This window comes from Boleophthalmus pectinirostris, unplaced genomic scaffold (assembly GCF_026225935.1).
Source record: "Boleophthalmus pectinirostris isolate CB_2022bp ecotype Guang Dong unplaced genomic scaffold, ASM2622593v1 HiC_scaffold_7, whole genome shotgun sequence".
In the NCBI taxonomy this organism is placed as follows: domain Eukaryota; kingdom Metazoa; phylum Chordata; class Actinopteri; order Gobiiformes; family Gobiidae; genus Boleophthalmus; species Boleophthalmus pectinirostris.
The window spans coordinates 16066497-16093040 of record NW_026571473.1 but is presented as its reverse complement, the minus strand read 5'-3'; the positions used below and the strand labels follow the sequence as shown (position 1 = coordinate 16093040).

The 26544-nt window shown below is 38.5% G+C and overlaps 1 protein-coding gene across 2 annotated transcripts in view; it reads left to right on the top strand.

The window, feature by feature from the left end:
• Nucleotides 1–26544, top strand: part of negr1 (neuronal growth regulator 1) — a 162908-nt gene that overhangs the window by 86045 nt on the left and 50319 nt on the right. For both annotated transcript variants that reach the window (XM_020924841.2, XM_055164863.1), the window contains exons 4-6: nt 4380–4511; nt 19269–19389; nt 24093–24241. In XM_020924841.2, coding sequence (XP_020780500.1) covers nt 4380–4511; nt 19269–19389; nt 24093–24241 — 402 coding nt within the window. The remainder of the gene's footprint in view (nt 1–4379; nt 4512–19268; nt 19390–24092; nt 24242–26544) is intronic.

The following is a 26544-nucleotide window of genomic DNA, read 5'->3' as shown; positions in this document are numbered from 1 at the left end:
TACAGAGCAAAGGAATCTGTGGATATAGATTTTATTGGTTCAGAAGAACACTGTGCATCAGGGACGAATTATGCTGTTTTATAAAAGGTATTTGCTTTATATAACGCTCTTTAACCTGCGTTCAAGGGCCCATAGTGGCCTATTTTCTGATCTATGTAATAATGTTGTTTCCTTATCAAAGGCATACTTGGAGTTTTGTTTCATTCACACAACCCTGTGTAATTACTTTTAAACTCCTTGCACCTTCACTAGGATCATTTGGATAATTTCACCCCTGGATTTGCCAGTCTCTTAACTGGAAAACTACCACTACATGGCACCACATCAGAAGGTGGAACAGAGCATTTTGAGCTTTGAAGATGTAGACAGATTAATAATAAAGGATTTCTCAAACATGTGTATGTTTTTGATGATAACGACATTACAACATGGCTTAAAGCTCACCAGAGTCATTTTGCGTAATATAGGACCTTTAAAGGGGCAGTCTGTAATTTTGGACATAGGACCTCATTTCCTAGTGAGCCAGAGTGTTGGAGATAAGTGGAGACACTTTTAAAAAAATATTTCATCCAGTCCTTGTATTTGCAGAGGTCGCTGGTGCTAGGCTAGTGCATGTCAATGGCCATAGTTAGCCTGCCACTAAAAACAGTCTTACCCACTCCACAAAGCACTCGAAGCGAATCTGTTATTATGCCAGACTATCAATGTGAATCTCTGTGTTAATAGAATAATGTTTGAAATAAAACTAACCTTGCATTGCATGAACCATCCCATGTCGCTATTTTCTCAGCAGCAGCGGAATTTTAGTTTGCCGGTAAGATAGGTGCTAGGTGATATCAGTTTGCTGCTGCTGCTCAGACATAATTCCTTCAAATGCAAGGTTGGTTTTGACTTCTAAAATTATTCTATCAACACAGACATTTACATCGACAGTCTGGTGTAATAACAGATTTGCCTCGGGTGTTTTGTGGAGTGGGTAAGACTGTTTTTAGTGGCAGGCTAACTATGGCCATTGACATGCACTAGCCTAGCACCAGCGACCTCTGCAAATACAAGGACTGAATGGAATATTTTCAAAAAGTGTATCCACACGTCTCCAACACTCTGGCTCACTAGGAAATGAGGTCCTATGTCCAAAATTCCAGACATTATTCATTCACTCCATATTTGGTGGTGGTAACCTTCTAGCCACAGCTTCCCTCGTAAAGACTGATGGAAGGCTGCCAATCCTCTGACACTCACACATAACATTCATACTAGGCAAGGTGGGTGAAGTGTCTTGCCTAAGGACACAATAACATTATTAAATTAACGTTGTGATCATTCTAACATGTATGAGTGATTATAATTGGCACTTTTGTGATATTGAGAGCTTACTTGATTTATTTTTTATTTTTTTCCTATACCTGTTTTTTTTCTCCATGCAGTGCTCTTATATTTATAAAATAGGACAGTTACTTGAATATGCTGTCTCACTTTTATCATAACACCCTTTTCAAATGCACACACTGAAAACTGCATATTGCTAGCTATAGGATACGCCTGCCAAATGTAGAGCTTGCTCCTTTACCACCACAATACATTCACTCCTACACCTGTGAGTTATGTAAAACCACTGTTCCAATATAGATGCTCTTTCATTGGTACAAACATTAAATCTCCCAAGTTCTAACATGTTTTTCCCCTTTCTCTCCGGTTATATTAAACCGTCTGTTTTCCCAGACACCCAAGGCTTGTGTATGGATCACTTCTTCTCATCTTGTGCTCCTGTTTGTGTGGCCCCTACTATTTGTGCCAAAGCTCACAAAGTCTTTTGTTGCCGTCACAACTGAGCTGGAAGAGACAGCAAAGCTTATTATCAACACAGCTGCCAGTTTTGAGGTGTTTGAGGTAGTAGACAGTTGATAAAGAATGTCATTGTGGCAAAATAGTAAAGTTACACAAGCGTACCACTCGCTGCCAAAAACAATGTGGTATTTTGAGATTTGCTTAATGGCGCATTCTTCCAAGACTTGAGGCATGCTTAAATGTGCACTAACATTGCTATTGAGAGGTATGCCACACTTGTCTCCATGGAGATGTTATTGCACTGGAATGTTCCCCAGTATGATTTAAACGCATCTATCTTGTATTTAACCAGTTACATGCCTTTTTATGGCTCAGAAAACCCTTAAACTTCTCCACAGATCTGTCCCAAAGCTGGCCTGGTGGCGCCACCTGCTTGTCTCCATGGAGATAGATAGGTTTAATGCCATACTGTGTTACATTTCAGGCAAAGCAAACATATTTTCATGAGCATAAGCAGGTGACAGACCCTCCACCAGAAAAGTTACTTAGTACAGCTTTTTGTCGTAGAGGGTTCAGCACATGCTTGACTCAATGTAGATGTTATTGTTTTTTCCTGGAATGTTTTACAGTATGACATTTAATTTATAATAATTATCTCCATGGAGACAAACAGGTCACGTCACCAGAACAATTTACAGGTCAGATCTGTGGAGAAGTGGACCTGCTCACAATAATAATGTATGTTTTTGCTGTAGTTTTGAGCAATAAAAACACCTGTAATTGAATAAATATTTGTTAAATGTCATGCTGTAGAACATCCCAGGCAAAGCAAACACATCTCCATGCAGACAAGCAGGTGGCAGATCCTCCACCAGAAAAGTTACTTAGTGCTGCTTTAAGTTCACACATTTCACATTTTAACATTTCACCATCACACTGCATTTTTGTATAACTAGATTCATCGCGGAGGTGTGGTGTTGGAATGAATTCTGGTCAGGGAATCTGCATGCTCCGTAGTGCTTGTTAAGGCTGCATTAAACAGCCCGGAGTAGTGGCTGTATTAGCATAGTCATTGGTTGCTGTCTAGCTGAGTCTGATAGAATATGAGGGATGGACAAAGTAATTGCAGAACTACTTTTACACGGGAAGATCATTTTAGGATCTCTCAACAAAAATAAATGATGAATGGTGTGATGAAGAAACCACAAATTAACATAACCTAGAGGCGAAGTTATTTTTCTGATGTGAGACAAAATAGGGAGTGGTTTGGAGGTTATTTTTAGCACTGAGCTGGCACATTTTCATTTATTTCACCTTTTTATTTTTGAATGTTGATGCATTTGACCATCCATCATTGACGGATGATGGATGGGTTTAGTGTTTTTTAATCTTACTTTTTATTGCCGCCTATTGTTATGAGAGAGTGTGAATACAATGTATAAACACTACATGTCTCTATTGTTGTTCTTAATTATACCATTTTATTGCTTTATCTGAACTCTGAATACGTGATTTCATATTTTAACAATAGAACAATGAGATACTAATCTGTTAAAGGTCATATCTTGTGAAATTTAAGCCATATAATAATGTTGTTACCTCCTCAGAAACATACCTGGAGTTGTGTTTTGTTTCAGTCATATATTTGAGTAACCCTATTATTAGTCTGTCTACGTCTCCAAAGCTCAAAATGTTCTGTTCCATCTTGTGATGCCATGAACTGATAGTTTTCAAGTTAACCATCTTATTCAGCAGAGATGGGCAATTCCAGGGCTGAAATCATCCAAATGATTCTAGTGAAGGTGTATGGAGTTTAAAACACAGTGAAACTCTTCTTGTATGACCTCATGACATCACAAGGTGGAAGTGTTTTCAGTGTGTTTAAATGTGTGAATGAAACAAAACACAACTTTTTTTTTTTTCAAAGTTTTTGATTTGGAAACAACATTATAACAGAGATCAAAAATAGTGTAATATGAGTCCTTTAAGATCTACTGATAAATACAACTAATGACTTTTGTAATGATAACAAATGAATAGTATTTACTTAGCTTTGACTTCTGATTGTGTGGGCCATTCGCACATTACACTATACTATTTCTCTTTTTCTTTTCTTTTTTTTGAAAGTACACTTCTGCCAAATAATGAGCAAGTCATGGTACTCGCTGCTACTGCACTTGGCACTGTTAAGTCGTTATAAAGCTACTCACAAGTGCATCGGGCCATTGGATGTGTCTGTCTTCCAGAATGTAGCTCCCATCGTCTCAGTGTGGGGCTTAGTAAATGAATGAGTGGAGGAGTGCTATTATTTCATTTCCTGCCCTGGCGTCACTGTAAATGAATTGGCGCTCTGCAGATCTTCTCTTCCCCTAAGGAGGGCAATCACCAGTTTCCACAAAACACCTAATCATATTGCATCTTCCTGTCAGGACTTAACATAAAAGCTCTATAGGATTAATAAGGCTTTTTCCTCACTGTGTGAATGGGGCTGAAATCCCTCTGCTGCCTCCCTTCACGAGCTGTTGTCTGTTGTGTTTGTATTCTTCTAAGACAGGTTGTAAGTACTTTGCTTCTTATTTTTCTATTTCCAGCCAGGATTTATGAAAGTGGCGAATATCTTAACATCACGGCTATCACACGGGACCAGGCCGGGAACTACGAATGCAGCGCTCTAAATGACATCGCCTCTTCAGTCACCAAACATGTAAAAGTTACAGTCAACTGTGAGTATGTTTCTTCTTTTCTTCTTCTTTTACTCTTGTTTTTTCTTCAGCCTTGGATATAACAAAAGAACACTGCATTTAAAGTTGTGATATTTGTTCTGGTATTGAACATAGCATGAGGTGGAATGTTCTGCAACTGCTTTAAACATACATAAGCACTAACTTATTGTGTATGTTTTTCATATTTTGTTGGAAATTAGTTTAGTCTGTAGCCCAGCATAACAGATATTATCTCGGCGATCTCATCAGGGACATTTTAATTGTTTGCGTTCAAGCTTGTGACCGTCTTTATACAAAGGAGTAATGGAGGCGGCAAGTCCAACTGGAAAAATATCAATTCCAACTGTTGGCGACAGATTCTGACTCCACACAACAGCAGAAAACGATAACAAAGAAAGACTGGGCTGTGAAGGAAGGAAGAAAGCTAAGTCTACATGCACAGATTTGTAAGAGGAGAGTAGAAAGTAGTTGTTGACTAAAGAGGGTAATTGGCACCATTTTCAGTCAAGACACTTAAATGTGCTCTATCTACTCTACTTTTCTGCTGGAGGGTCTACCATATGTTTGTCTCCATAGAGATGTTATCACTTTGCCTGGAATGTTCCACAGTATAGTAATAAACTTGAAGACAAGCACATGACATCAGATCTGTGAAGAGGTGACCCTGTCCAGTACGTGTGCATATTTTAATGTTATTTTTGAGCAATTAAAACATGTGTAATTGAATAAATAGAATACAGGTTGGTTTAATGGCATACATTCCAGGCAAAGCACCACTCCACCAGAAAAGTTACATAGCGCACCTTTAAGCAATAAAATATTACCATTACCAATAACATTCTCATTATTACTTTGGATGTAGAGTGATGAAAATTGAATTCAAAAACACCAGGCCTGCTCCACTCATTGTAATCACCATACTCTGTCTCATTTGTCTTTGCTTGGTTCCCATTGGCCATCAGATACAAGCTCACAGTCTCATCATTACATCCCCGACTGTGCACCTTAATGGAAGTCGGACACGGCCAAAGTTTGAAGTTTCTTAATATTTAATGTGAGAATTCCCTTTTTGTCCCGTGTAGGTGATTAATTCGTGGTGAGGAAAGGTCTGACTGTTCTAAGCACTATTCCATTATGCAGGTAATGAGTCTTTCAAAAGTGCGCACAGACAGTAATGGGGAGCCAGAGCATTAATGAATGATATGGGCCTGGGCTGTCATAGTCACATGGTCTGAGGGACAGCACAAGACAATTATCATATTCTTCTTTATTTGAAAAGTACTTTTTTAACTTTACTGTTATTCAATGGGAGTTCTGCATAGACTTTCTGTGCTAAATCTTACTTTCACTCAGGCAGACCTAAAGAGACCAAAGAGGGCAAAGTTAAAAGCTCCTCCTGGTCCACTTATCTTGCCATCTCCCAGAAGCTAATCATGCAAGTTTCCATATTCAAATCTAAAGTAAGGAGTCATTTTTATTTTATATGCCGCTATGACAACTTAAATCTTATCTTGGAATAATCTGCTAATGGTTGCACTCAATTCCTACCTCTGTGTTTTACTCTTTTTTCATAGTCATTCTTGTGGGTATTTCCTATGCAGCTAATGAGCAGAAGGTTCAGTCGGGCTATTTTTAGTGCGATTGAGGCACAAGTTCAAGGAGAAAAGAGCTCTACCAACTGGCAGACTTTATACCACAACAATGGAGATTCAGGGTGATTGATAAGGCGTGTTATAGTTGGGAGTCACATTTTAAAGTGGGACAGGCAGTGCGCGCTGGGTATCCACAGTGAATGAATAGAGTACAGACGTCAGACAATGTCACCAGCGGTCAAGCTCTGAAGTCGGTATTTGGCTGCAGTTTGAGCCCATACTTACCCTCCGGACGCACTTATCTGACACAGACACAACCACCCTACCATTATTTTATAGTCCAGCTAATCCTTTTTTAGTATTGTGTGTTATCAAAGGACTTGAGCATTAGGGAAATTGGTTTCTGATTGGCTGTTTAATTTCTGCTTATAAAATGGGAATAAATTGTTTGCCATATTACATCCGGTGTTGCAGCCGTGTCAGCTGAGTCAGTGACAATAAATTTATCAGGCAAGCTAATGGGTTTAATGGAAATTGTCAGGGAATGATTCGGCCTGGGAACTGTATGTTTATGGAATGTACAAGTATATTATGAGCAAAAGGAAAGACACGTAAAGAATATTCAAAGTACATTCCAGTGAATATTATTAGAATTGCCATTTTAAAAGGATTCAAAGAAGACAGCAGTCTTATTTTGCATTTATAAACTACTTGAAGTATCTTGTTCCTCTGTAGTCATTAAACGTCAAAGATCTCTCTCAACTGTAACCCAGCCAATAATTTGTTGTGACAAACTCTTAATAGCAACAACATACAATAAAAATCTTCTATAGGGGCAATTGCACCATAAAATAGTTGTAGCTTCAAAGGCAAATTTATTTAATTTTTTTTATGGTCTTAGTGATCTGGGTCTGGCTCCTTAGCCTTTGAAACTGGGTACCTTTTCTCTTCTGTACCTATAGTGAACTTAGATGACTACAACTGACAAAAACATTTATTTACAATCTTAAATTGATGAATTAATAAAATAATTTAGTCAATATTTATAATAAACCAATACAATAAGTACCTTATTACCATGTATTGAGGATATAACAAAGGCCACATGTTCCATGATTGTTACTGATGATGCCAAGCCCCTGTCATGATTTATGGCGTGAAAGACCCTATTAGTCAAAATCATTTTAGGTAAGCAATTAGTTAAAGCTAATGTAGCTGAAGAGACAGCTTGTGTCCACAAGGTGTAAATCTCCGCGCCGCAGCACTTTAGTCACCAAATATTGCCTGATTTACGACAGTCTGCATGAGCTATTGCCACAAAGTAAGTGACTTCTCTGCCCTCACAAGTCCTCACAGTTGGGCACGCTGGTGTTTTATGGAGCTGTTTAGCATTCCAAATGGTGGCCCGGCTATGAGACCTGCATAAACAAAACTGCCTCTGACATGAAGGGAGCTGTGGTTGTTAGCAAAATTGCCATCAAGGACCTAACTACCGCTAATTTGACCGTATGTTGTTAAGCCAGAACACCTATCCAGTGTCCAATAGGCCTGCGTGACTTCTTTCTCACTTGTTGTGGAAGGGTCAGGACAAATGAGTCAAAGTTTGGAGTCAGACTGCTCCAGCCGGCACAGGCTTATCCAGATGGCATCCACTCTTCACTGCCCCTCCTCCTCCTCAGCGCACCACTGGCCTTGCTCAGCAGCGGGAAAAGAGAGAGGCATTTGGTCCAATCCCTAATCTCCTGTATCATTCATGCTCCACCATCACACATCTGCGTCTCGCCGTGCCATGGCTGGAATTAAGATCGAGGAGTTAGCGGACAGACACAGAAAGAAGACAGATAAGTTACATAGCCAGATAATTTGGGGAATTTTCTGGCATTAATTAATTTGACCAATAAGGGTGAATCACTCTTTGGCTGTCAATCTGTAGTTTACTTTAAAGGTGCACTGCCAACGTTTCTGGTGGTGGGTCCATTATCTACTTGTCTCCATGGAGTTGTTCTTGTTTCTCCTGAAATGTTCCATGGTATGACATTAAACATATCCATCTAAAATGTATTCATTACGGGTGCTTATATTGCTCAAAAATACAATGATTCCTTCTTTGAATGGGCAACTGTCCACAAATCTGAACTGTAATGTAGTGTAGTGCTGTAACCTGCTTATTCCCATGTAATAGATAGGTTAAATATATACTGTGGAAAATTGTAGACAAAGCAATAACATTTCCATGGAGACAAGTAGGTGATGAACCCTCCACTAGAAATGTTATGCACTGCACCTTTAATATTGAATTGCATCTCCTCAAAAACAGGTAAAATAACCATTATGTGTGCACTTTTTGTATGGCATGGATTGGTCTCCATAGGTTGTATCAGTCTGACAATTGTTACTCACTGACTCTCTTATGTGTTTTGTGATCACAGCAAAAACTTTGATCTTTGATAATCCTGCGTGGATTTTTCTTAGCAATAAAAAAAATACACCGTAGCAACATGATGACACTGGAGTTTCTAGGAGTTGTATTTACGCTGATACTGTACATATATACAGTACATATTGATCAGGTGTTGTTATCCTTCTTGTTAATTGCAAGTCCATTAAATCAGGTCACAAACATAAATCCTGCATACCAGATATTTTACCATTTTATTTTTCTAATGCGACGACTTGGGAAACAGCCACAGTGACATTTGTGGGTTAACTCGCTAATTAAATACATGTCCAAACAATTTCTTTCTCCATCCAATACAATTGCCTTTTTTCAGCTAAGAGTATAGTTGACCTCTGGGCTAATTGCAGATTAAGGCCTCTAATTAAAATAAGCAAACCAGAGTAATGAAAACAGAATTAAGCCTTGGCACGTTTGGAGTTTTAATAACAGCAGACCTTCTCAAACACTAAGCCTGCCATTTGGCTTTGTATGATAGGATGGCTTATTTCAGTGTGCGGTCAATCCTACTGTCTAATGTTTCAACAATTCATCAGAATGATCATAACTAGTCAACTATTCAAAAAAATCATAATCATATTTTAATGACAGTTTATCATTACCTAGACTACAGACTCTAAAACTCATGTCAAAAATCCTTTTATGTATCAGTTTTATGTAGCACTTTTCTGAACACTCAAAGACACTTGACAGAGCATTATTCATTCACTCCACACTCGGTGCTGGTAAGCTACTATTAGAGCCACAGCTGCCCTGGGACAGACTGGCGCAAGACTGCCAATCTGCACCATCAACCCCTCCGACCACCACCATCACTCACACACACCATTTTCTACGCATTGTGGGTGAAGTGTCTTGCCTAAGGACACAACAACAGTTTTTGCAACTGCTGCCCCACTGTGGCAGCTGATTTTCCCAGTGGTCTCCCATCCAAGCAGTAACCAGGCCCAGCCTTGCTTTGCTTCTGAGATCTGACGGGATCAGGCTTTGACAAGCTGGTATGGCCACACATAAAAGTATTAACTACTAATTCCTTCAGTACTACACTTTTGTAAATAAGTAAAACTATTCATAAATATCTTCTAACGGTCTATTCTGTCTTCTGTTTTAAACTTTAAACTTTTCCTCCTTGTACCTCGGAGGCCTTTGAGATCATCGAGATCCTTAAACGTCAGACATTAGGGGGTGTAAGCTTCCCCTACTCTCTGACAAACCCATGTAAGCAGCGTAGAACGCTTGTTACTACACCATCATGTGATTCTTCTGAGGAAGGCTACAGCAAGTAGCTGAAACATATAAAACAGGTAAACAAACTCCTGTCAAAAAAACACAAAATCTATGCATAAATATTCTCAGTATTAGTCACCATATTTCAATCTTTATTCGGTTAAAAATGTTAAATCTCAGTATAGAATAGAAATAATCATTTGACTAATCGACTAATCTAAAAAAGAATATCTGAAAAGTCGATTACTAAATTAATTGTTTGTTGCAGCTTAAGTCTTATGTTCTCTGCCTGATGAGCTGCCCAAAAAACAACTAAATTCTGCCCTATAACAACACTAACTTGTTGAGCAGTGTTCTACAATATCAAGCCTTCACTTATCACGGGCATCCTTGAACCACAACACTGCACTTTGGATGGTTGCAATTACAAAACCAAAGGCAGCAATTCTCAGCAACCAACAAAATGTCCTCTTAGGGTAGATTTTTAGACTTGCTGTGCTGATTGTTAACACCTTCACAAACATGTTCTGAAATACATGGCAATATGTATAGTATTTGTCAGAAAAGTAGTTATTTGAAACAGTTTCTTAAAAGGTGCAGCTTTTGACCTGCTTCAATTAATCATCATACAACTTCATGCTTACCTCTTACAAACTGGTGCTATGAAGAAAAAAATATGTGGCTCAAGGATCGATACTGAAAAAACTGATAAATAAGACAACAATGGCAAAGGAGAATTTCCAACTTTCTTACCAGTCCAAACGGTGGATGGCTCATAGTTGTTCTCAAGATGTGAGAAAAATCCCTCAGTCGTCCAGGTAGAATCCATGGATTTTACCTGGACGACTGAGGGATTTTTCACACATTTTAAGACAACAATGGAACTCTCCTCAGGGATCTAACCTGCAATTTGACCTGATGACATAATTTTCCTGTTTAAGTTTAATTCCCTACTGTGGAACATTCAAGACAAAGTAATTTAGACTCGCTTAGGCTTAAAATTTGACTTAGACAAACTTTATTGCTCCACAAGGGAAATTATTTGGACACAGTATCTCACACATCACAATAAATATAATAAGTGAAAGCATGGTGGTGCGTGCAGATGTAGCGGCCTCTCACTTTCCCAAAAACGTGATTCCTTTGTCTAGTACATGTGAAGAAATTGGCAATAAAGCTAACATTGAACTTTGAACTTTGAAAAATATAAATGGTAATAATAAATTCAAAATAAGTAGTGAAATAGCAAGAAACTGCCTAGTGTCAAAAAATGTATATGCACAAGAGAAAATAAAAATCTAGAAATATAGTAAATATATCTCGGCTGTATAAAAAAGACAGTGCATTGTCTCCATGGAGACAGTTTGAGCGCATCTTAACTCAACTAAGCAAGCCACATGTTCCTTTGTTGACTATTGTACCCACTGAACACAATGAAAAGAAAAAGATGTTTTCCCAGTTGTCTCTGGTCATAATTGTTTGCCTGATTCATCTAGTGCCCTTGCAATCATTGAATTTTGTTGATTGAATATCTAAAATACTACATGGGTACTTTAATCTGCACAAGCCCCAACAATGGCAGCTAGCCACAAGGTCAGGGCTGGACTCTGAAGAGCTCAAAAGGCTCAAAGCAGATCTCCGTGGTGATTTTACCTGGTGAAATTTGATCTGCGACCCACTTAAAAAATTTACATATTCATCTTCGCAGCAGGTGGGTGCAGTTATTGGCTGAATCCTGGCTGCACAGTGAGACTCAAAGGCGTAAATATCACATCGAGGTGACTGTATGAATGGACAAAACCCTCCCACCTGAGATACAACAGAATACCATTGATTAATTAATGAGAATGCCATGTCGTGTGATGAAAGCATCCATTAGACATACTTATGCGACCAACAATGGCGAACAGAGGGTATTTGGGAGAGGATTTGACATTCCTTTGTGAAGCACTCCAGAGAGCTGCCTTCTCACGTCCTACTGAGTAAATGGCACTAGACTTTGAGCGCTGAGATGTTGCAAGCTGTTATTCGCCTGTTTATCCCGTCACAATCAATACCAGGCAAATCTGTGAAGTTTTCAAAAATACAAAATTGGACTAACTTAAAAAAAAAAAAAAGTTCAGTGAAGCATATTTTGATGTCCTTTTAATGTTATAGAAAATGGTTTATCAATGACAAACCATGCACACTGTCTGTTAAACAATCAAGAGTTACCTGCAGGTCTCAAATGAATACAATTACAATAGAAATTAATAGTTCAAAACTAAATATGGTACCTATTGATAGATGATTGATTGATTTCAGATAATCACATTCACCTTTTTTGTTGAGAATCAAACACCTAAACACGACCATGTGCGTTCGTATTGATCAGAGGCTCCTGAAAATGTGTTGTTTAAATCCATTTTGTATTTTGTCTTATCTTAAAACATTTTTGGCAGTTTTTGCTAATGTGTGCTTTGTGTCGCCATGGTAACTACTGAATGCTGAACCGCCAATACAAATACATGTAGAACACCCCCAGTGTGGTGCCACTGCAAAATATCGTATTATATATATATTGTATGGTAAAAAAGATCCCCTAAAATGTTAACAAAGTCCTTAAATGTGTTCCATAACTTGAAGAAATCATATAACTAAAATCCATCAATAGTTTATTACTTCTCAGTAATATAAAAATTGTATAATCGTACAGGGTAATTCAAGGTTCTGTCTGGGGAAAACAAAAAACTGGAATTCCAATTACTTGAGGTCGTTTTAATGTTGTTTTGTGTTCCATCCGTGGAGCAGGCGGATCATTTCTTGTTTATCAGACCTTACAAAACATAAGCAGTGCCCTGTAACGCTTCCGAGTTGTGCTGCCAATTGCATATGCCTCCTTCCTCCTCCAGTACCCTGCAGCTGTGAATCCTGCTCACACATTCACCGCGGCCATCCGGATTTTAAAAATAAAGCAGCGCACTTTCTTTGCTGCTTTCACTGAGAGCAAAAACTGTCATTTCAAGTAATGAACATGCACCTCAAGACCCTGCATCGGTAAGCAATCAATGCCACCGTATATATGCGCTGTTCTGGGTCTGGATGAGCAGTTGTATTTCTGACAGTCTTTGGCCTTTTCTTGCTCCAGTCTCTGTCAGTGTAAAGCCCTAGTTATCCAGGATGTTTGGAATTCAGCCGCAGTGTTGTTGGGAGCAGCACAACATGCCCCTGTGCTTCCCCAGACAGAGGGCTCACATAAATAACAGGCTATCACTGCTTATTTGTGGTCAGGAAACACAAGCGGGGTCCTTAAACCACCCGGCCTCCAAATCACACGCAATGACATGAAATAAACAATGTGCAGTGGAGTGAGCACATGTTTGCTCCAGTCATAACATTTCTGAACAATTATTTCACACTCGGGCAGTTTACAAAGTGAATCTGTGGGCTGTCTGCCCTCACTGTGGCCCTCACACTGTTTTAAGCTGGGTCTAGATTGTAGATAGTAGGTAAAAGTACAGTGAGTGTTCAGTCCTCTTCAGCACTATCCTTTATTGAGAGCATTTAATGTGAACCACAAAGTCTCTGTTGAGCATTTGTCAAAGGTTTGCTCTATCCAATAAAATACTGTGGCTTACCATTGAAAAGAGAAGGCTTCCTGGAATTGGATTCTGATCCAACTCTAAGTAGAGCTAAAGCCAGTAGCCTCTGGCTGTTTGGATGTAAATCTATCTCACTACATGGCTCTCCAAAGCTCTTGTCTTGATTGCTATTTGGATTCCTCAGCACATGCAGGGCATGAATAAATGAGCTCCATCTTGATCTTCTCTAGAAAGTTGTGTTAGTACCACTTCAGCACTGTCTATTTCACAATGACTTTATCATATCCGCTCAGAGGAGCCGCTCTGTGTTTTAGTCTAAAATGTCTCTGCAGCTTGTCTCTACAAGTGTTTTGAAAATAATGTGCGTATTTTCCTCTTTACTTTTGTGTTTGTAAAATGAATTGTCTGTGTTTTTAACAGGTTTTGTCTGTTTCAAAACGCACCCAGTTCTGAGCACATTAGATCCACATACAGTAGTCCTGCAAACAAAGTGGACTATTTATATTCCCTGCTTTGCGTAAAATGAAGGAACACAGTGTTCTGTTGCCGTCCTGAACTCAAATCTTAATGAATTAATAAATGTTGGCAGCAGAGGCATTCCTGACTGACAAAAACAGGACAAAGAAGCCCACAGATGGCAGTGGGGAACAGTGTCTCTGTGTGTAAGCTGATAAGTCATGCACTGATGAGTCCATTTCTTAATTGCAATGAAAACTCATTTTCAAATCTGGCTGAAGAGGTAGGGTTATTAATTGATATTTTAATTAAAAAGCCTTCGTTCTCTGGGTTCTTTGGCAAACAATAGTTTGTAGCTAAATAAATCATATTCAGTCTTCAGGCATACCAATTAATCATTAATAGTCACATGGGAGTGGCTAAAGTGTTGTAAGTGGAGCTCTGCGTTAAGGTGTATTTCTTAGCTTTAATATTACATAAGGAGCAGGTCATGCACTGTACACACCATTAACACACTGCTTTTATGGGGCCGTTCTAGTGTTCAATTAAAGAAGCGTCCATGTTTCTCTGACATCCTTCATGTAATGCAGATATACTGGCAGTCCGTTTGTGATCGACCCTCAATTGGCCATTTGTCACCCAGCGGGGCCCTGCAGCACCCATTTTTCTGCCATGCCTGCGCTATTCCTGGACCCAACCCCTCACCCGCATCTGCTGGAGTCACCATGACGACAGGCATGATTTAAAGCACCACCCCGGCATTCCCAAGACACTAAATTACCTGGATTATTGGGCTTTCATGCTTTTAGTGCACTACTTTGCATTACTTCCAAATCCTGGAGGTGTATTGCACAATATATGATGATATAGAGTGTGTCAGCCAGTAGAAATTGGAATTATTGGATTGGGCCAGATTTTATGGCTATAATCTGTCTTAACAGTAGTTCGTGCCAAGCTTTAAATTGGAAAGACTTGATATTATTGATATGCATATAAAATCAGAGCATTCAGGCCCACCCACGAAAACACAGGGACATGTTCTTATTTTAAAACTACTTATTTTTGGAAAATGAACTTGAATCCAAGCATGGGATTGTGAGGTTACAATAGCACACACCTAGCACAGAAAACTGAAGAAGGCTGCATTTGATCAGATGTAAGTCGACCAGGTCAATATGCCAGGAAAGCAAAAGCTGAACCAAAATATAGACTTGAATTCAATTGAACATTACAACTTTCTTCTTCCACATTCTATACATATTTTTTCAAACATACCACAAAATAGCCATTAATCTTCTCACTTTGTTTTGCCAACCGCTAAACTTCAAATAAAGGAGCATTTCTTTTGCTAAATTGTAAATCCTTTAAGTCTAGCGAAGAAAACACGCTGTTCTCCTTTGGCAGTTTGTCAAGCGGCTGTCGGATAATAAGGGAACAAATCAAACTTATCACTCGAGAAGTTTTTCACTGTGCTGATTTGTGTTCTTGACTTTGAATATACAGTGAAGATGTTGGATATCGACGCACCTGCCCCAGCCGCCGTGTAGACTGTCCTGGTGACTGTAGCTCGCGTCAGCCTGGGTCACAAGCTCCAGATAATCAATGCGACCACACAATGACACCGATGGAGGATTAGAAGGATTCACAGAGCTGCTGTCAGTCGCCACAGCCCATCGATTTCATACTTTGTTATTATGTTTTTGCTTCAGAGCACTCTTAACATTTCCGTCATTTTCTTCTGGGATTGCACTTCTCATCTCATTGATACAGTATGCCAGGCACAGATGTTGTACCTCTCATTAGCAACTTTGCTGTGTTCCTGTTCATTTTTGAAGCTGTCTTGTTTTGTGTGGGTTTTCTATAATAGTGATATGCAGAGAACAATGGAGTTTTGATCAAGAGGCGTTGTATTCACTGCAGTCTAGGGCGCAGGGGGGTGTAAGTGTACGATTCAATACAAATCAAATTGTTCTATTCAGTCTGGACAATAAAGCTCTTTTGTAAGCCAAACATTTAATTATTTTACCTTAGCGACAAAAATCGATGTAATCACAGCAGAAGAGAACTGTGAAGTTTGTCAGAAAATGGAAGATTTTAGTGCATATGACAGGTTTTTATTTTTGCTAATTATTACTTGGTTTGATAGGATGGTGTCTGTATTTGATATTTATCATAGGTTTACACAAGTTAAGTGGCAGTTTGTGGGAGAAAGTTGAGAAGAAAAGTACAAAAGTGCAGGAAGTAGCGGTGAGCTCTAAAACGGAATACCTCTAATTTGTCATTAACACTGAAAATTCCATCCAAAATGCAGGGACAACAACACATTTCTCACAGTTTAAACCCTTATTCAACAAAATAAATATGTACTTTTATTTGTCTAACTATAACTATTGTGCACTTTAGCTATGTTATGGTGGCTAGTTAACAGTTATGAAATAATTTCTACGTATGTGATATCTGCACAAATGTCCAACCAAAAAGTAACTTCTCCCAAATTAAAAAAAGAAAAAAACTATTAGTAGTCAAGACAGTAGCTCAATTGGTAGAGTGTTTGTGAACTCCTTCGAAGGTTGGTGGTTCAGATTCAGCTCTTGACATCAACATCATTGGTTGAGTCCTATCCTCTGACCCACAGGTTGGCGGTGCGATTCTTGCTCCCACAGTTGATGAAGGTCATGTTAACTTTACTGAGATGATGAGTAGTCAAACCTGTCATAGTCACTTAAAAATAAAGGTGTCCAGTGGAGTTTTAGTTATGACTTAAAAAAACAAGACAAGCAGTTATACTAAGACAGGCATGTTTAAACTATGGACCATGGGCCAAATGCGGCCCTCAGACAAATTTTTCTTGGCCCTCAGGCTTGCAGGTGAATTGGCCCAAATTTCATGGTATCATTAACTTTTTACTGCAGGTTTTGTTTGTTTTTTTGTTTTTTTTGTTTTTTTTATCTACTTTGATAAGGCTAATATTGAATATTTAGTGTGTGGTTTTAAGGATCTTAGCATGAATAAAGACTGATGGCTCCTTCTAATGTGTTAAACATGCACATATTTCAATTATTCACTGCATTGATCACCAGCCTGTGGCCCTTGATCAGCCCTCTGCTTCGTCTGTGTTTAGATATGTGGCCCTTGATGAAAAAAGTTTGGACACCCCTGCACTAAGATCACTGATATAATGGATATAAATGAAAAATGACATATGGACAATAGCGCCCCCCCTTCTAAAAACTTGTCTACGCCCCTCTTTTGATGCTTCTGCTTTGAGTGCTGATATTTCAAAAGCGCCATAGGCCATTCACACCAACAGCACGCTCCGACAGACAGTCAAGGTCTGCTACAACCCCCTCAGCGTGGCACCCAGCACTACACCGTGATGAATGGATGCACACAGCCCCTTCATAACCCATAGCTTGAGTCACTTTCTCGAGTCCTTTAAATTAGTCAGCAAAGTACAATAACACAGGGGGAAAATATATTTAATTGGAATATTTATATATATGGAAAATAATATGCTAAAGTAACACAAATGCTCTTATTAAAATGCATGAGGAGGCAGGTAGACGGGCATCCATCATCCCAGAATGGCTCTCCTTCACGATCATACAACGCTCATGTTGTTTTTCACCTTCACCAGACGCTTTTATCATCAGCCTTCCTCAATGTTATTGCTGAGTTGAACATGGAGTATTATGCTTATTTCCAGTTTTCATTCACATAGGTTAGACTCTATATGCTCTATCCCCAGTCTTTGCTATTCATGAGTTTCAGCTTCCTGTTATAGGCGCCACTTTGAGTACTTTTGACCTTTCAAGAGATGGGATATTTTGGAAAGAATAGAATATTTTGAATGAGCCAGTCCCAGGAACATAACATAACATGGCCACACCACCTTGTCAGTGCTCTTGTCTGATCTCATAAGATAAGCAGCGTTGGGCCTGGTTAGGACTTGGATGGCAGACTGCACGGAATACCAGGTGTCACAGCCGATACAATATTGTTGTGCCCTCCAGCAAGACACTTCTCCCACATTGCCTAGTATGAGTGTGGTTTGTGAGTGATTGACGGTGGTTGAAGCGGTCGATGGGGAAGACTGGCAGCACTGAATGCCTGTTTTTCAATGTCTTTTTGAGCGAAACAGCAAATGAATAAATGCTAGATAGAAAAGTTTAATGCTGCGCAGTGAAACATTACAGGCAAAGCAATAACATCTTCATGGAAACAACCTAAATTTACAACGTGCACCTTTATGGATTACATTTTTAGCCTGGTTAAGTTGTTTATTTTCACCGTAAAAGCGTGTTTGCATGCATGTACCAGCTTTGTTCTATGTAGTGTAATATTTTCCCTTCTTTTTGCTTTCAGAATGAGAAAAGCTACTTAAACACAAACTCATCAATTTACAAAGTGCAGGCATTTGAACGTCTCAGCAACATCATAAGTACAGTCATTTCCTCGGAGGCACCGTATGTAACTGTGGGCACGGTAAACACTGAAGTATGAAAGGACTGCTTTAAGACACATTTACTCCACATTTGAGCACATGAAAGAGCTTCATTTTGCATTCACACAAACCTGCCTCCCCCATTGGCTCTTTGAACTTCCATTAAGCCATTTATCACTGGGCCTCGAAATTTAATTCATTTCTCAAACTTTAGGGATGGATGCCTTTTTCTCTCCCCAGGTCTCAGTCTGCTGTGTAATTTGGACTTAATACAGTTGTAATGCTAGTATAGAGCTGCATGTAAACCTACTAGATACGCCTGTCAATACTTACTATATTGCCTTCTCTCTCAATATATGAAGCTGGAGCATTATTTATTTATTTTTTTAAATTTGGGATAAATATTTATTTTTTTATTTTGACTTTTTGATAAAAATGTAATCTGTAAACGGTTGGAAAAATTACTTCTTTGACTCATTACAGATGTGATGTATTGTGTTTCATTCTGCTGTTTATTTATTGCAGCTTTGATTTTTAACAATATTGCAGATTTAGAATTTTTTTTTTTTTTTCACTTTTTTCTCCATTTATTATTTTACAGACAGATTTCTTCAAGTTCAAATTTAGTATCTATAATGTATTACTCAATCGATGTCCCTTAAAGGTGTTTTCACTATTTAAAGATAGAAAGAAAAAGTTAAAGGAAAAATGAAAAACTAAACTATTTCCAAGAATAGCAGAGCTTACAGGAATAAAAAGGCAAACAAAACATTGTGTTATATAGTATAAAATAAAATAAAATAATTCTTCATAAGTAATGGAGAAGTCAAAAGAAATGTGTTCTAATTGGGGTGATATTCTCGATCTGTTGTGTCAGTGACCTGAAATAGTTTCAGTATTATTGTTTATATTTTCTTCAGCAATATATCACACTTCAAAATGTGTTATCATGACGGGCCTAGTACTAAGTCTAACCTCCTCCTTTGTTTTTGTCCCTCCCAGTTGCCCCGTCTATCCACGAGATGAAGAGTAACGGGGTGAGTTTGGGGCGCACGGGAGTGCTCAGGTGTGAGGCTGCAGCTGTGCCAGTCCCCACGTTTGAGTGGTACAAGGGGGAGAAAAGGTATGTCTATTTTAGAAATACTGATAATAACATACACAGTAATATTTGCAGCTTTCATCAGTTTACATGTAGCACTGGACGAGCTGTTTGGGGGATTTTATGCATAACAAAGAATCTTATTAACAAGTATTTTGAATCCATCATCGTTTTCTCACATATGGGGGTCGATGAAAATGGCAATTTTCAGAGCAGTAGCAGCTTGAATACAGGACAATAAAGATTAACCATGCATGAATCACTCAAAACACAACTTTGAATACTATATGAAAAGGGGAAAACATTAGAACAGTTGAGTTGCATGTTGTTTTCTCTTTTATTATGTTTTATTTATTTATTTATTTATGTATTTATTTAAATGTTGAAATTTAATCCAAATAACACTGGTGAGACAGAAACCTTTCCTTTTTTTAAAGGGCCTATATTGTGCTTTTTTCTGCTCTATTTATAATGTAGTTTTCTCAGTGGTTTCTTTCATTCACACAAACTCTGTATATTTAGGCTGCATTCTTCTCTCGTACGGAGAACACTCCACAACACTTCCATTTTGTTATGTCATTTGGTAATACAGGAAGTGCTCCACTGTGTTTTTAAACTCCATACACCTTCACTGGAATCATTTGGATGATTTCAGCACTGGAATTTCCAATCTGAACAAAAAGTAACAGGATGCTGTTAACTTGAAAAGTAACACTACATGACATCACAAGGTTAAACTGAGTGTTTTGATCTTTGGAGATGTAGACAGACTAATAATAGAGGAAACTCAAATGTGTGAATGGAAAGAACACGACTCTGGGGATGTTTTTTATGAGGTAATAATGTTCTAACATGGCTTAAAGCTCACAAGAATCCATTTTGTGTAATATCCAACTTTAATCCTGGTTTTAAAATGTTATAACACTAATTATTATCACTGTGACATTTTGTGTTCTTAAACTATCATCTTTATTTTAGCCTTATGGCAGTGTTGCTATCTCTTAATATTGGAGCATTCCATGTTAAACAAGCTGATGTAAAAACAGCAATGCCATAGAATTACTGTGAAACATATTATTTTTTGTGATATTCTGATAAAAATGACACATTTTTCAATACAGATTTTAGGCACTACAGATGCTTGGCTTGCTTGATTTTACTTTTATATTCCAACACAATGGTGGTAACAGCCTAAAAAGATTACAGTATTTTGTTTCTACTGAGCTGTATGATTATAGGAGCCTCTCTCTTGCTCAGTTGAACTCATTTTAACACCAGGTTGAATATTTTGTGTGCAATCAAATCATGCATCTGGAAATGACAATAGCAGGTATAACAAAAGCACACAGAGATGGCAGAACCCATTTGAATGTGAATGAATGGAGTCACTGATACAAAATAAAATGCTTCACCAAATGTATTTTAAGGGCAGTGTAGAGCTGACTGCTACTGCACAATAAAATCACAAAGCTCATTTCAGGTTCAAATATATATATATATATATTTATATTTCGTGAAACAGAGTCGTAATTGTAAATTGAATGTGAGCCCCAATAGTAAGAGCGTGCTCTAAATAAATAGGTCTGTAAAAAGCTGCAATTTTTTTTTTACTAGAACCAGCAAATGGTAGTACTAAAATCAAATCAATACGATTACATTACAGGTGCACTATGTAACTTTTTGGTTGGGCGTCCATCATTTTCTTGTTTCTATATGTCATTAAACAGCTCTACCGCACATTATTCAATCACAGGTGGTTTCTTAGCTAAAAAAAAATACCTTCAAAGCTAAAAAAACAGGCATTCTGGCAGTGAGTGAGGTTGCCTTTCCACAGAGCTGAGCTATAACTTGGTCTGGTTTGGTCTCTTTGAAGATTTAATATTGTAAAACATTCCAGGTAAAGCAATAACATCTTCATGAAGAAAAGCTTCTCATGGGGCCTCCACCAGAAAAGTTACACAATGCACCTTTCATATAGATGAGGTATTATTTATTGTCCGTATATAAAACTTTGTTGTACGTGTCAGAGTGGGCGGCCACATTTAGCACTGGGGATCGCCAGATCTCGATTAAGATTTGGTTGGGACACCTCGCTGGGGGAATAACCCGTAAATGCTTTAGGCTGATAGGGGAAAATGGAGGAAACCCACCCAGACAAACAGACACTATGCATACAAGGCAAAACAGAAAAGTCAGAACCGAGCAGAAAATCATACCAGTGTTGCAGTGAGGTGAGAGAGCTCTGCTTTTATTTACAATACCTGTACATTCCCCGAGCAGACTAAAATGGAGGACACACTATTACTATGTGTAAAGCTTCCATTTGAGTGCAGTAGTACGAGCCCTAATTGCTGGCATTAAGGCAGATATTAGTCAGGGGAAGACATGTGATTAGTTTGTTTTCCCATAAGCGGGCCGCCTGGGGAGAAGACGCCACGCGGATGTAACAAGCGCTTGTGCTGCATGCTCACCTTGCATCCTAATATACTGTTTGCCTGTGACGCCCTTAAATCATTCGCTGCACATACATCAATCAGGCAACATTCAAGTGTCACTCCTTGAATTTAAAAACCAAATTACCCCCATTACTCGTCATTTAGCCACTCCTGGCGAGCACAATTTCAATCATGAGCTCACACTGTGCTAATTGTAATTATGGGTTGGATTCAATTTATTCCAATTGCTAAGGAGGCAAGTTGCCATGATTCTAGTCTTTACTTAATTCGAGGACTTGGGCTTTTTGTGACTTCTTGCATGACTAAAATGTGATTTCTTCATTTATGCCTCATCATGAAAAGCCCATTAATACGAGCACTCCAGACGTGTAGGTTCAATGTAGCACAGACAGACACATCTGTATATACGTTCCCATTCGTTTTGGGGAATAAAAATTAAGGCTTTTGAATTCATATCAGCACAGAACCGCTGCCAGCTTGCCTTTATCAGAAGCTGAGAGACAGTTTTGACAAGTAAACCTTTGCAAAGATGACAAAGCTTTGATGACTGAGTAGACATGAGTGGGTGTTGAGTTATTTTTCTTTTTATTTTTGAATCATATTTTGACTTTTACATCTTAATATTGCTTTTTAAAGGGGCACTCTGTAACTTTCTGGTGGTGATTGTCTGTCACAATGAGACAGTTTAATGGTCAGATCAATGGAGAAGCAAGCCTGGACATAAAGAATTGTTAAGGTGTTTTTGAGGAATAAAACACCTGTAATTGAACAAATGCAAGGGAGATATGTTTAATCCCCTACTGTGGAGCATTCTAGGCAAAGAAATAGCATCTCCATGGAGACAAGCAAATAGTGGACCCTCCGCCTTAAAAGTTACGTAGTGCACCTTTAAACTTCCGCAGGCATAAAATTTTAATAAAAGTTTTGTTGCTGTATAAACCAGGTGCAGATTTAACTCCTTGTTAACAAATACAAATGTCTATGGGGCTTTTGGCAAAGTATAGAGTAAGTGCTTTGTTCAAATGTGTTGGAGTTCTCAAATAGAAACAGCATTTTTTCCTGCACACAAGGTCACACTGCGTCAACTGGGAGCGCTTCTCACTCAGTCCAGCCAGACCGCAGTTTACAAAGGGCACAAGTGGAGCCGCCACACAACCGTATCCTTTCGCTAGAGTTAAAAGCTAGTGCCAACTGCGAAACTGACCAAGAAATAGCATCACTCTACTCTACACGTTGGTATTTGACAGTCAGGCATTAACAACGGAAAAAACAATAGACAGACCTGAAAGCCTGTTAAATATCATCATCTCCCCGAGTAAACAAGGAAGCATTTGTCATCGTGACTGCACAGATGCCACGTACAACTGGAGTGGGAGGTTTTCTGATCCCAGCACCTGCAACAAAAAGATGAGTGTGTCAAGTGGCACCCAGCTGTGACACCCGCAGGTCACCCCAGCCTCCTCCAGAGCACCCCTCCACAGCTGCGATGCATTGAACAAGGCGAGACAAGATGTGTTAAAGATGGGGATGAAGTGATGGACATATGTGATCAACTCTGTTTTAACCTGGGGCAATCACATTTGAATTATAATCTGAAATGTAAAGGCTGCTTTTATAATATGCAAAGAATAAAATACAGGGTACATAGAGTCTTATTACGTATAAAATCCCTTAGTTTAGACATCAACAAGCATCAGACATCATGTTCTGAAATCATAGCCTAGTATAACCCGCTAGCCGCCGCGTTCCAAATAAGAAGTGAGAATCAAGCCTCGACTCTACTTGATTGATGAAAAATTGTCTCTCCTCTCTCTAACTGGAGTTACCCCTGCTCCAAATTAGATCCTATAACTGCCGGCCTCATGAGCTTCATTTGACTGGAGCCAACCGCTATGGGTGACAACACACTCCACTTATTCCATTTTTATACAGTTTACGTCTGAAATACATAGGAGTCTTGTATTAGTTTATCAACTATGCAATTCAGTATTCTCACTAATGTCTATATAAATGGATTTGTTGAAAATGTACATAGAGTACTGGATACAATTTCACAATGTTTTCTAGTTAAAACAATATTAAAAATCCTCATAGTGTTCAGCCCTCAAACTATTATTGACCTTTTGCACTTTTAAGTTATTCTTTTTGGCTCAAACATATTAAAAGGTTCATTAACAAAAATCTTCTGAGGTTTTAATGAAGTTAGTTAATTTTATGTGTTATGTGTTTAAAAGATCATCTCCATTCAGTGTAATGTTTCTGTGCTTCCAGGATTATCAAGGGCCAGGGCATTGACATCAGGAGTGTCAGCTCCAGATCAGTGCTGACAGTGACTAACATGACAGAAGATCGCTACGGCAACTACACATGCGTCGCCACCAACAAGATGGGGACAGCCAACGCCAGCGTGTCTCTCGCTCGTAAGTCCAGTCTATTTGCTTTTCTGCTTGTGACCAAAATGTGGTGAACAATGTTGGCGTGTATCATCTGGATCAAATATAAAGTTTTAATGAGATTTAGATGGGAAATTGGATTGTAATTTAAAAACATTGTAAAGGGAAAAGCGCAAATTAGGTGTGATCATCTTGGGAGACGAAAATGTTTCTTGTCACTTCAGAGGATCTAGGTTACAAGATGAAGGAGCACCAGTATGTAGTTTTACAACACATTTTACTGTTGTCAGCTTGTTTAAATCTGTTGCATGCAGTTTTTTTCACACATCAAAATCAAAATAACACTCTATTTCCGCTCTATTTTTTATTTTCCTAACCTTCAAAAAAATAGTTCATTTATTTTGAACAAAGTTTGGGGCCAGATTGCTCATCTATATACAGTATATCTCACACTCCTTTGCTACACAATGGGCATGACTAATCTAATATATCCATATTATCCATATAAATGTATATTGCAATGTGCCAATATGCCTTTTAATGCATGCAGTGAGGAGCCTAGCCCAGCAGCAGGACCTGTACCTCAGGGCGACTTCTATATACAAGGTGTGTCCAGAAAGTGAGCATAACGCTTCCTCACTTGAAGACCTCCAGAGATGCTTTGAAGAGTGGAAAAATCGCCTGGATGGTTGTGAACATTCAAAAGGTGCATATTTAGAAAGACACAATTTTCACAATCAAAGACTTCTTAAAATGTCATTACTTCCTGGACACACCTTGTAAAGTCATTATATTTATTTTCAACCAACGTTCATAATTTTTAAGTTCAGTTTTCAAGCCTGTTTTCGTTTCAACTATGCACAGATTTGCTCTTCGCTATAAATTGCTAATTGGAAAGTTAATAAGCGAACGCCCCATTGCTTTTGTAATCTGCCCTCAGTAACGTCTTCATACTAGTATTACATGTCTTTGTATATTGTGGTGTCACGATGTACCTGAATTTGACAAAGTCTGTTTTTTTTGTTTTGTTTTTTTTTCAAGTGTTGTTGATTCAAAACCAACCATTTTCAGTAGAGTCTTTTGACTTTTTCTTCCTAAGTAAGTACAAGGGCATGTGGGTTGCTGCTAGCTCTCACAGTTCTCTCATGTTATTGAAAAATACACATTTCTCTTCATAATGTAAATGTATCCTAATTACAGCCCAAAAGCAGCAGGCTCGTCAAACTCTGTCAAAGTGGTGTATGACTCACAGTGTAGGGCTTTCATCGCACACAAAGCCCTGTGATTGTATGTGAGGTTACACAGCCCATTCAAGGACCAAATGGCTTCTTCTTTCACTCCCTTTAATTCCAGCACTTGATTTTGGGACAGCGTTACAATAGAAAGTGCTATGACCAATACAAAACACAAAGAATACAGACAATATGCCATAGTAAACGGGGAACCATGACCAAAACCTGCAATGCTTAATTATTTTGTTTATTAAAAATGCACTGCATATAGAAATCAAGGGTTTGTGACATGATTTTGTATGTTGTCTCAGTACCTCAAACTAAATAGCTTTCTATGAGTTTATGTCCAAGTAAATTGATTTGTATGCTCTGGAAAGACGTAAACCAATCCCAGTTAACAATGGATATTTGCATAGAAATTGTGTAATGTAACTCCAAAATCTTGGTTCCAGCTGGTCTGTTTGACACCAGTTCTACTCAAGGGAAAGGAAAGGCATCCACTTACTGTACGTCATTTGTCATTGGCTCCAGCTCTCATTCAATGTCTGATCAATGCTTTTTATTGAGCGCGGAAGTATAATAAGCCCATTATATTTTTAATAGGCACCTTTGAAATAGCCAGACAGACAATTATTCCCACTGCGGTGCCTTCGGCCATGGTCGGTAATGAGGTCAATTAAAAGACAAGGAATATGTTTTAGTAATAACTTCTGGATATAAATGGCCTGTTCTTGGCATGAATGACATGATCAATACGAGATGCAGTCAGTGCTGTCTATACTGAATGGACTGAGACACTAAAGGAAAAGACAGGAGCTATAGTAACTGAGCAGTGCCAAGAATTGAATAAGGAATTAGTATATCGGCTAGACAGGTCAAGTTAGATGTTTTGATAGACATAAGAATGGCTCAAGTGAGATTATTTGAGTCATTTAGATAACTCCTCTTGCATTGGATGAGTTATTCAATATGAAGAAATTAGTTGCAATATGTATTTTATTTATGTATTTATTTATTACAGTTTTATGCATTATTAATTATCTCCCTGTGTGAGTGTTACAGATCTACTAAGTAAGTAGGGACCTTTCTACCCTCACC